We start from the raw sequence: 12,085 nt of genomic DNA, 5'->3' as shown, positions 1-12,085 counted from the left end.
AGCCAACAATTGTAAATTTTGCAGGAAAATGAAAGCAGAATTAATAAGTACTCTTCAGAAAATAACTTAGAGAAAAAGTACTCTGCAGACAAAGAAAAGCAGCACGGATTTAAGTTCATTCACGTAGGGCAATAAGACTAGAACTACATACAAGCACGGGCACAGACACTTCAATTCCTACTGTATGCATTCCACAACAAAACTACTTACTTTGCACCAAAAACATAGTAGTAAAAATACAAGGAGATAAACATAAGAGGAACATTGACTGAAGTGGAATGCAGTGCCCTGATCATGAGTACAAATTATTAATCTACTCCTTTTCTTGTTCACCATGAACAGAAATCCTGTCCATGATACTGGCCACCACATCTTTTGACTCCTTGAGAAGCTTGACACTCTTGTTGAGCCTAGTGCGCTTCTCGGCAATCAAAGGTGACTCATCCAGCATTCTCTCAATTCCACCACCGTGAGGCGCCATCAGATCCTGAATGATCGCCTCTTCCATCTCCTTGTTAACCATCTTTTGAATGCTGAACATAATGTGCAAAGCCATAAAATCAACCATCCTCATCAACACAAGTTTCCAATAGGCAGTGACCCTCATCTTCATATCAAATGCCTGCTGCACCATACATAGATGCTTCCTCAAATGACCAACATCAATTTCTCCAACTCCTTCCAAGTTTACTACAGAGGGCTTATGGGGATCGTTCATAATCTCAATAAACGCCTGCTGTTGTGCGATGAGCTTGCTATAAGTTGCTAAATAGTCGGGATTACAAGTGTAATCTGTCAGCTTTTCCATCCCAATTATTTCCCTTACCCAATCAACTGATTCGTTCTTCTTGATGAGAATCAAGTTTTGAGCAGCTCTTCTGGTGGAAGACTGAAGCTGTGGGTAGTTATCACAATGATACATCAACACTTTGATAACAATTCTCTCAACGTAATTCCACAATCTTCCCACGAATTCCTCTGGAGTTCCAGCAATTTCACTGACTTTTTTCTGCAATACATTGAGGAAAACGGCCCGAGGAAGGAAGTTTGGCAATCCAATCCCTTTTGTTTCCTCTAAAGCCATGATCTCTTCCATCAAAAAGTCTCCTTTTTTCTCAAAATTCTTTGAATGTAGGTCAATAGAGTATTGGTCAAGCATTTCAACCAGTCTAGCTGTGCAATGCATTTCTTTTTCTTCCGGATACTCGTCAAACTCCCCTCTTAGTAGAACTTTTTTTAATGATTCCTTGGATGAACTCAGAATACGCATGAATGCCGTCAAAGCTTCAGCCACAGAAGTTAGATGCTGAGGCAGCCTGTTGAGTTCGGCGACATTGGCGGTCAGTTTGTCATTGATTTTCCCCACAATTTCAGGCAAGCATTTCGAAATGATACTTGCTTGAATACGCACCAGCTTTTGTGCAAGAACTGGAATGCCAACCATGGATTTATCAATCTTTGATAAAAGTGGATGGGTTGAGAAAAGCCTTGCCTCATCACTCCTGGCTTCTTCATAAGACTCATTCCCAATTCTATTCCTCACACAAACATAACCGAGTCCTATATTCACTTCATCTGCAGTAACTTTCTCAAGCAAACCTTCAGGAGCTTTGTCAGCCTTTGTCACAACGGCTAGAGTCCTTTCCCCTGTTTTGTCAACCTTCTGAGACATCCTAATAGACTCACAAGTAGGAAAATCAACAGTAGCTGACAAAACATTCAAGATTATGCTTTCCTGAGGAGCTATATATTTCATAATAATATCAGATATTTGCTCATAAATGTCTTCAGGTTGTCCCTGAACAGGAACTCTAGTGATTCCAGGCAAATCTACCATGGTCAAGTCAGGTACACCATTCTTTTTCACTACAAGTGTTAAAGGGTTGTTAGATATGCCCTTACCATGGCCAGCAATCTCATCAGTTGCAAGAATGATAGCATCTGCAATGCCAGCTTCATCAACAGGGAGCGACTTCTCATTGTACTCCAACCGAAGATTTGTTGTTGTGATGTTTGAGTCATTTTGCAGCCTCATAATTAGAGGGACTCTGGTGCAAATGCCTTGTCCTCTAGGAAGGCTGATTCCAGCAAGGGATTCAAGAACACTGGATTTTCCAGAAGATTGATCACCGACTACTACGATGGTCGGAAGCTGGATGCCTTCTTGCATGATGTTAAGGTGGCGGAGTTTGTCTACGCAGTCAAGGAGTGGCCGGATTCTATCATTGAAGGATGCAACAATAGGAGGATGAACACCCCAAGCTGGTGGTGCTACTACTGCAAGAGGCTTAGGATCAAGAACAGCAATTGAATCAGATGGACTTTGTTCATCAGAAGAACAGCGATTGGTGTTTTGGTAAGCCATACTTTCTTGAGAGTACGTACTAAGTAGAAATGGTTTTGAAGGTTTCTTTCAAAGGTGAAAGTGGTTGTGGTGGTGGTGGTGAAGTATATAAAGAACTTGTTTGGTTTGAGAGATAAAAGATGTATAATTCTGGTATAAGTATTTGGTTCGACAGGCAAAAGAGATGCTATATATTACTGTCGTAAGTACTTTGGTTTTCTGCTTTTCCTATAACATGAAATGAATTCTGGGATGAGTTTGGCTCGATGTTACTTATACAGTACGTATTTGATTTTTCGTATAAAATTCATTTGTACTTGTGCATAGTTTAATACCCAAAACCATAATTATGGACTTTTATCCGTACGGGATATAATGTGCAATAAAGAAAATCATCCGTACTTGAGAGTGGCTGTGAGAATATTACTTTTGCTTAAAGAAGTTTTTGAGATGAAAGCTACGAGCTCTATAGGCTTTCTTTTCCAATGAATATATATGTAGGTGTAGATGTTTCAGAAAAAAAGAATAACCAGACCATAGCCTTCCTGTGATATATGATTCCACTGCAATATTGTACCTTCTTTCTAATCATTGTACGCAACCTCGTTGGATTTGTTTCTCTTCATTGGATGAAGTGTTGGGAAAGAAGATCTTTTTCCAGATATTGTCAGCACGCATATCAACTCCTAAGGTTAACATTTTTATTGCTATCAACTTATTTTTTAGTTTCCACCCCAATATATATTTTTAGCACGAATCAAGAATCCCACGGAAAGTATCTCGAAATTCCATAAATATTTATGAAATATTCATAAAGAGATCAAAGATATCAAATATTGTCTTTCTCAAAGCCAACAAAGTGATCAACATTTGTTCTTCCTTTTCCTCGAGATCAAATACAACTTAAGGAAGTTCACATTATCCTACGTTCGAGAAATACACTGGTTAAGCCCTCGAATTACGGAGAACGATCTAGAGAGAAGAATCGGGAACAAACAGAATTATACCCACATCATTTTATCAATAAAATTATGTTTCTTCATATTTATATTGTGGTTGACATTTATTTATTGTCTACAAATTCTGTCACGCCAATGGGACAGTCTATACCTTTCATCTCAACTTTCCATTCACCAAAGTTCAAGATCATCGAAAATGGCTTCAAAAACAAATCAATTCCAGATCAACTTCCACCAAGGCTGCTAATTCCAGGTTCTATGCTGATGTGAAAAGCATCCTCGATATTATCTTTGGAAGTTTTGGACCATTTATGAGGAGCAAAGCAAGCTCATTAGGACAACAAACACCTGTGAAGTTCATGACGAAGGTGAGCAAAAAGCAGAGTATGAAATCCATTTCTTTTCAAGAAAAGCCAAGTGGAAAGTTGACTCTAAAAGAAATGCAAGAGAAGAAGTACCTATTTCTCGATTCCAATGTGCTAGAAATTTTTGAAGAACTCCTCGAGGTAAAAATCTCATTGAGCTTCCGAAGATGAAGCGGCCAAATGAAGCTGGGAAAACGAATAACCCAAATTACTGCAAATACCATTGACTTGTGAACCACTATCTGGAGAAGTGCTTTGTCTTCAAGGAAAAGTTATGGACTTGGCTCGTGAAAAGAAGATCATGCGTGAAGATGAGAAAACAAGCACAAACCAAGTTTCTATCACCTTTTGGCTCATTTAGTCCAGATGAATTATGTAGTTTTAAAGAAATTAAAGATGAAGAATTACTAGAGAACAACAAAGTTGAAGACGATCAAACTAATGATGATGAAGGTTGGACGTTCGTGACTCATCATAGGTGCCACAAAAGGAGCCTACGAAAAGGAACAATAGAACAACCAACAAGGAAAATGATTGTGAAAAGACCTAGCATCCTCAAAAGGCACGACATCCAGTGACCTTGTAGGAGTTCTCACCAAGTTCGTTCCGCACGAAGATTTCCCATGAGGGTATTGATGCCTCTTTTTGCCATGCTAATAAAGGGGAATAAAAGAGTGATGACCTACCATTGACATCATCTTCGGAAAAGCACATCGAGTCCATTCCTCAAGAAGTTAATGCTTGTGAGGAAAAAGTTACGTTTACGAATGCCGGTCTTATACTAGGTAACACTCCTCATAACCGCCCATTATACCTGGTTGGCTATATGCGCGATGAAAGAATAAATTGAATTTTGGCTGATGGAGGATCTGCTATGAACATCCAGCCTTTGCACTATGAAAGAACTTGCATTCCCATGAATGAACTCTCGAAAAGTCGTGTGATGATTCAAGGATCCAACCAAGGTGGCAAAGGTCCATAGGCACGATCAGGTTGGGGATCACCATGGAATATATGCAATCAAGTGCATGGTTGCATTTGATCGATGCAAAGACTTCATATACCGTCTTGCTTGGGAGGCCTTGGATACATGAGAATAAAGTGGTTCCTGTAGACATGTGATTTTTGACCCTCCCCATGATTTTTTATATTTTAGCATGTAAATATTTAATTTAGGCTTAATATCGCCATTTCAACTAATTTTGACTCTTTTACTTTATTTTATTACAAAAAAAATGAAAATTACAAAAAAAAATAGTTTCATTAATGTTTTGTAGTCATTTTTAATCTTGAAAAATACCAAAAAGAAACTAGTTTCATTTTAGGTTTATCTTTATTAGTTTTTTTAATTAATTAGGAGTAGTTTTACATTTTTATAAATACTTTATACTATTTTAAATAAGGAAAACTTAGGCCCTTAGTTAATGAAATCAGATTTTTTTTAAGAAGCCCAATTGTTAGTTAATTCAAGACAATTTTAGCTCAACTTTGGGCAAGAAAATGGCCCGATTTCGGACTAGACCTTGAGCCCAAAACCCCCCATTACCCCAAAACCTAGACTAATACCTAAAATCTGATAAAAGGAGCTGGAAATATAAAAGAAAGAGATAGACTCTAAGACCAAAAAATCAGACGCTTAAGGACCTAAAGTTGTCCTCCGTTTTTCAACCTAGAGAGATCCTTATCTTCATCTTCCTTACACCTAAGGAGCGAACGAAGGGACTAAAATAATTTTCTAGCAGCTGCTTCTTCACTTTTCACGACACGACCCCCCCACCCCCTAGATTTCATCTTCTTCCACACACCCATGGCGACAAAATCCTAGAACACCAAAAACACTCCATAGAAGCCATTTTCGGACCTTCCTTCCATAGACAAAAACCAACGAAGCTTCTTCATTCCAAAGAACCTAGACCTTAATCGAGGACCCTCCTCACGAAAGCAGTAACAACTATCAATTTCGACTCCTCTGCTCCTTTATTCGAAGCTACTGCCTCGCCGGAATTGGTCACCGGCGAGTGAAGACACTGCCATCGGCTGCAACGGACAGAGCTAAGGCCTAGAACCTGAAAAAAGAGAGCCGTTTTTGATAAAAATTCGAGGGACCCTTTAGCTTCTTCTTCCGCCGGAAAAACAAATGGAGGTCGACTGAGCCGATTTGAGTTTCTGCCTGAGGTTCCTGTTGGGGGTGTCCGAGTTCATCGCCGTCGAGATCCAGAATCACTGTTTCAGTTCGTGTTGTTGGGATTTGTTTGTTATTTCTTTCTTTTACAAGCTTCGGTCGTTGCCTCAAAGTGTATCTACTTCCAAACGAAATTAATTGAAAGTTTTTTTCACATTCAGGTTCATCTCTTTGCTCTTTATCTTATTATGGTGTTGATCGAAATATAATAATAGTTGAAATTCTATTAGATTGGAAATGTTTAAGAGCGGTTTTATGTGGTACCCATCTGTGATGCAATTTTTTGTCGTGAATTCTATTGTTTTCCATTGATTTTGGCATATCTTCTTTGTTCGATTAGGTCTGTGTGCTACTGATTCTTTCCTTGAGATTTCCTTATTTAAATTATGTTGTCGAATTGTTATTTGTATTTGAAGTTGAATAGAACAGTAGATGGACTTTTGGTTTTGGTTTGTGCTCCAATGAAATTGACTGATTTCAAATAGTCATTTTGTGGCCTTGCATTAGAAATTGATTAGTTTTATCAAAATTAGACCCACGGGTACAAAGTTTGAAAGGTCTTGCTGCATTTTGTTGATCTTCTGAAGGATAAGTTTTATTCCATTGCTAAATCGTATATGGTAGTACTGAGTGTTGATGATAATTGTGAACATATGTTAAAGAGATAGCACTTGTATTTGTGGAATTAGATTGTGTTCGATTGTTATAGTTGAATACAAATCTCTACTTTAAAGAAATTGAGGCGCGCCATTCACATAATTGAATCACATAGCCTATGACGCTCATACTAATTTTACAACTTAGTGTAGAAAGCACTTTGAATTCTCCTAGTTTTCTTAGGCGCGTTAATTAAATAAAGTGTCATAGCTACGGGTACGGTTCCCGTGACGTAGTTGTGACACAAAATTTCCAAATCCGGGTGTGCAATTCATGTAACCTGACTTCAATTCCCAATAATGTTTAATAAATAAATATATCGTGAACCGCGGGTGTATTTCATGTAGCGTGGTTTATGATTTGTTTTCAAAAGCGAACAAGTATATGACGATTATGAATTTTTCTAAAAAATATTAAAAGCGGTTAAAAAGTTAAAAAAAATGCACGTAGGTTTAAAATGTGTAATTAATCAGATAATTAGGTCAATTATTAATAGTTGTGCGACCGTGCTAAAATCACGGAACCCGAAAATGCCTAACACCTTCTCCCGAGTTAATAGATTTCCTTACCCGGATTTTTATGTTCGCATACCATAAATAAGAGTCAACTCTCCTCGATTCAGGATTTTAAATCGGTGACTTGGGACACCATAAATTATCCCAAGTGATGACTCTAATTTTATTATAAATAAATAATCCCGTTTTGATTGTCACTTAAATTGGAAAAAACTCTCTTATACCCCTTACGGGGGTAGTAAAAGGAGGTGTGACAGCTCTGACGATTCTGCTGGGGAAAAGAACCCAGAATCTCTGGTTTAGAGTTTAGAATTCGAGCTTAGAATATCTGTTATAGTTGGCTTTATTTATTATCTGATTTTTACGTGTTTGAGCCTAATGTGCTAAATGACGCTTTTTACCACTTTGATATTGTTTGAACTGTATATAAAATGTTACGAAACCCTCCTCTCTCTGAGTCTTCTAAATCATCTAGGAAGTGTGCACTTCGTGTGACTTCTCTTCTGTTAGAGTCATATCCCAATTTTAGAACGAGGTTCGGACAAGTTGCAAAGCCGATGAAGCTTCTGTATTCCTGGTACGCTGCCCCCCCGGCTCGAGCTGTCCGCTCGGGTAAGCCAGGTCTAGAACAAATAAACCCAGGTTTTTAAACTTAGAATAACATAGCCTCATGCCGGATCCCTAGTAGGAACGTTTGTTGCATCACGTGCATTTGACTTAGGGGACTCAACACAGGGGTTGTGTACCCAAAAATAAAAGACCATCCTGATGCATTCAATATGCTACATGTTGCAATCTTCAAGGGTAAAAAGGGTCATTTGGCAGACCAATTATAGTTGATGGCAAATGAAAAAAAGAAAAAAAGAGGGTGAAGTGTGAAAATAAAGCAAGTAGGGCCCAGTTATGTTTTCTGTCACATTTTTGTTAAGATAAAGACAAAAAACATGAAAAATTCAAAAAAAAAAAAAAGATTTTGCACTTTTTCATCATTTTCCGAAAATCAACAAAACTCAAAAGGGGGTGGGGGGGGAGAATCCAAAAAGAGTTTACATGTTTCATCATTTTTCAAAAAAAAAATATATTTTCTCTAATTTACTTTTTTTTTAATTCTCGCCCGTATCCAATCTGCCTGAACTTCGCATACCTGATTCTCGTCTCTCAGGGCGTGATACGTAGGCAATCCACATAGGGTCCGGTCTTCCTAGTGAGTTTAGGTTCTTGTCTTCGTGGGGTCTTAGCCAAATCTTGCATTTTTAGCCACTTTTAGCCACATATGTTAATTTTAGAAAAATAGTCACAATCATGTCTTGCATGTGTCCAACAGCAGGGTTATCGTCTCACATAGCGTTATAGGTCTTTAAATTTACTCGGTCTTAATTTTCTCATATATGTGTGGATCTACTTACCGGAATTTGGGCATGACAGGCGCCCTAGGACCATCCAATCAAGGTCGATCATTCAGGAGTTTCCTTAAGGAGATTTTTTTAGTTATTATGTTTTGAGTCTGTTGTTCTTTTCATGTCGTCTTTTACCTTCTAGTTTTGTACAATAATGTCGAGTTTTTTGTTATTGTACTTTCTAGTTTGTATTTGAAAAAAAAGTATGTTATAAATAAAAAAAAAAGATTTTGCGTTTATATTTCCGTTAGAAATTTTCTTTAAAATACTAATTCTAGAAATTAAAAAATAAAATTCTCTTGAGGTGGTTTTCCTTAGGAAGTTAATATTTAGAACTCAAAATAAAAAAGTACTTTTATATTTCCTTTAGTTATTAAGACCAAAAAATTCAAAAAAAAGAGAATTTTCTTTTAGCACCTCTTTAAAAGTTTTCTTTCAGATATTAATTCCAAAATTTAAAAAAAAAAAAATTTCTTTTGATGTTCTTCTTTGGGAAATTAATGAAAAATGAATAGAAAATTTTTATTTTTTTATATTTGCTATAACTTTAGGAAATTGTACATAGAAGAAAGAACGACATACTTTATCTTTGGTTTATCTTTAGAGTTTCTCCCTTAGGTAATCAAAACTGAAATCCAAAAATATTTTTTATCTTTTTCATTTCTTTGGTCGAAATTTTCTTTCAAGATATCAAACGAAAATATTTTTTCTTTAGTTCATCCTTTATATTTCCTTCCTAAAAAAAATCAAAAAATATTTTTCTCTTCTAGTGGGTTTTCCTTAATAATTTCTCATCAGAGTATTCGTTAAGGTAAAAAAAAAAAAGAAAAAGAAAATGAGAACGTTAGTTTGTTAACTTTATTTCCGATCTTCCCGAACTACGCAAAGATCTGATTCATGCAGTGTTATGATACGTAGGCAACCTACATAGGGTTCGATCGAATCATTTTTTTAATTAAAAGAAAAAGGAAAAAAGAAAAAGAAAAAAGAGAGGTGAAATTAGGGGATGTGAGAAATCAGAGGAAAGAAAAGTGTGATAACTAGAAAAAAAAGAGGAAGGAAAATGAGCAAGCAAGTGCTAGAAAAGAAACGAAAAGAGGAGATTAAAATGAACAAAATTGGGATGATGCCAAGTGGCCTTGTGACCCTCGAAAAGTCATTCTAGAACCGTTAATTGTTGCTAGGTGCATTGCACGCAATGTTATATTTTTAGCTGTTAAATGCCCTAACGCTAATGTGATGACCTCATTTTGTTCCTTTTTGTTATCTCTATTGAGCATAAGGGTGGTTGGTTTGTGGTTTTAAGTAACTAATCCACACAACACAAGGTCAAAAAGCAAGGTAGTCATGGCTAGCAAAGACTTGAACACGGGTGTTACTGATCCGTCTAAGGAGATGGCTGAGTCAGAATCTGAGTTGAAAGAAGAGGTCTTAAAGTTGAAAGGACAGATGGCCGAAATATACCATGCCTGGATTAGTGGGCGTCCTCCACCATCAGTTCCCACTAACTACACTGAAAGCCTTGTCACCATTCCGCCACTTTTGCAAGTCCAGGATATCTCCCCACAACCATTTCACACTCCACCCCCAGAACCACCTCATATCCTGCTCCTTTGGCCACTCATGTTTTTGTAGCTCATCCACCTGCTACCTTTCCACTATCCTCTAGCGAGATTGTGTTCAAAATTCCCGAGGCCTAACACTATGCTCCAGAACCAATTTTCAAGGTCTCGGGTCCATACTCTTACGCTCCTCATTTTGAGCCTCCCAATGCGACTGCAAAGCCTGCTAAGATAGTGGAGCAAGATGAGATATCCAGAAAGCTGAAAGGGTTTAAGATGCCAAAGTTTAATTTGTATGATGGACGTGGGGATCCAGTAGCCCATCTGAGAGATTATGCCAGTGAAATGAGAAGTGATGGCGGGAAAGATGAGTTACTGATGACGTATTTCAGTGAGAGCCTGATTGGGGCAGCTTTGGAATGGCATACTCGTTAAGATGTTGGTAAGTGGCATACATGGGATGACCTAGGTCAAGATTTTATGCGACACTTTCAGTATGATATAGACATTGTCCCAGACCACTCCTCCCAATCTCAGATGGAAAAGAAACTCAAGGAAAGTTTTAGGGAATTTTGGTTCAGATGGAATGAACAAGTCGCTTGGGACAGTCCTCCCATTGATAGAAAAGATGTTGCTGAGTCCCGCCAACGACAGGATGTTGGGGCATTCCTGCTAAACGCTTTCATCCTCAATACAGACCCCATGAACATCCCTAAGCTTCACATAATTCACCCCAGTACTATCCTCCGAACAATATTCGGTCATCTGTCCAACCACTGGGTCATTCATCTTGGCGAGCGCCAGCACCGCATAATGCACTTTTGCCGTCACAACATTTTCGAGCATCCAACAACTCTAGAAAACTGGGGCAGAAATAGTTTCACGCCAATCGGAGAATCCTATACAAGCCTGTTTGGAAAGTTAGAACATTCTGGCCTGATTAAGCCGCTCCTCGGCTATATGCCGGACCCATATACAAAAGGTTTTGATCGTACTGTATGGTGCATGTACCACTCTAATGTACAAGGTCATAGCATTAAAGATTGTCGTGATTTGAAAAAGGAAATAGAAAGAATGGTTCAAGAAGGGATAATTGTGATCCAGGACAGTGCACCCAGCATATCGCGCAGAATCCTTTACCTGCACATGATGATGCACACTCTGTGGGGATGATGCGTGGTGACAGGGAGCATGAGAATTCTCTTGGGAACTTGCTAACTGAAGTTAATGATATTGAAATTGGTAATGGTCTTAGTAATATTGATGTGGAACTCAGTGGCTAAGATGCCAAACTTGGTAATTGGAAAGACGTTCCTTTCTTGGCTAGCCAGGGAGGATTCTTGGTGGTTTATTTTGTTGTCATTTCTGTTGTCCGGTTTATTTTAGGGTTGTAATCCGGATATTGTCTCGTGACTCAAACCTTTCTATCCTTTTATTTTGCCTAGTTCATTTAGTCGTAGTACCTCTTTTAGTGTTATCTAGGTTTGTTCCAGGGTTGTACCCCAGTTTATTTTGCTTGTCTTGTTGTTCAAACCCTTTTACCGCCTGTCTAATGCAATTTTCAGTTTTTTGTTATTTCTAGTCATTTTTGTTTAGTTCTTTTTTTCCTTTTATAGTTTTTTTCATGCTGGCTCTAGTGACATGACATGCACGCATAATTCTAGGCCTGGTCTTAAAAGTTAGTTTAATCATGAAGCAATGAAATAATTTTGAAGATGATGGGAACACTTGAGGGAAATAAGTACATATTTGGACATTTTGAGATTATTTGAAGCCCGAACTGGGTGAAACTGGGGCAGTTAATTTGGGAAGTTAATAGGATGATAAGGATTTATTAAAGGAGAGTGCATCCCAGACAATTTGAAGGAAACAACTTTGAGTTCAAGTGCATCTCAAGTTACAAGATAAAGTCAAGAAAGTTTTCTCTAAATTGACGGAGGGTATCCATTGTGAAGAAGAAATTGTCCAACGAGAGTTCTGTACTTGACAATGCGCTAAAGAAAAGTGGAAGGTATATCAGTGATATCAATGCCGAAGCTGCAAAAGAAATGTTATGTGTGCTCTTCCTTTTTCATTTCAAGTTACATGTATTGTACTCGACATT

At 37.8% G+C, this 12,085-nt stretch overlaps 1 protein-coding gene across 1 annotated transcript; it reads right to left on the bottom strand.

The window, feature by feature from the left end:
- Positions 1-83: 83 nt before the first annotated feature.
- Positions 84-2,683, bottom strand: LOC107761011 (dynamin-related protein 4C-like). Its single transcript, XM_016579164.2, has one exon. It carries the CDS (start codon positions 2,363-2,365, stop codon positions 314-316), a length of 2,052 nt encoding a protein of 683 aa, XP_016434650.1. The 5' UTR covers positions 2,366-2,683; the 3' UTR covers positions 84-313.
- Between the last annotated feature and the right edge of the window lie 9,402 nt (positions 2,684-12,085).

This window comes from Nicotiana tabacum, chromosome 6, assembly GCF_000715075.1.
Source record: "Nicotiana tabacum cultivar K326 chromosome 6, ASM71507v2, whole genome shotgun sequence".
In the NCBI taxonomy this organism is placed as follows: domain Eukaryota; kingdom Viridiplantae; phylum Streptophyta; class Magnoliopsida; order Solanales; family Solanaceae; genus Nicotiana; species Nicotiana tabacum.
This window is presented reverse-complemented; position numbering and strand designations above follow the sequence as displayed.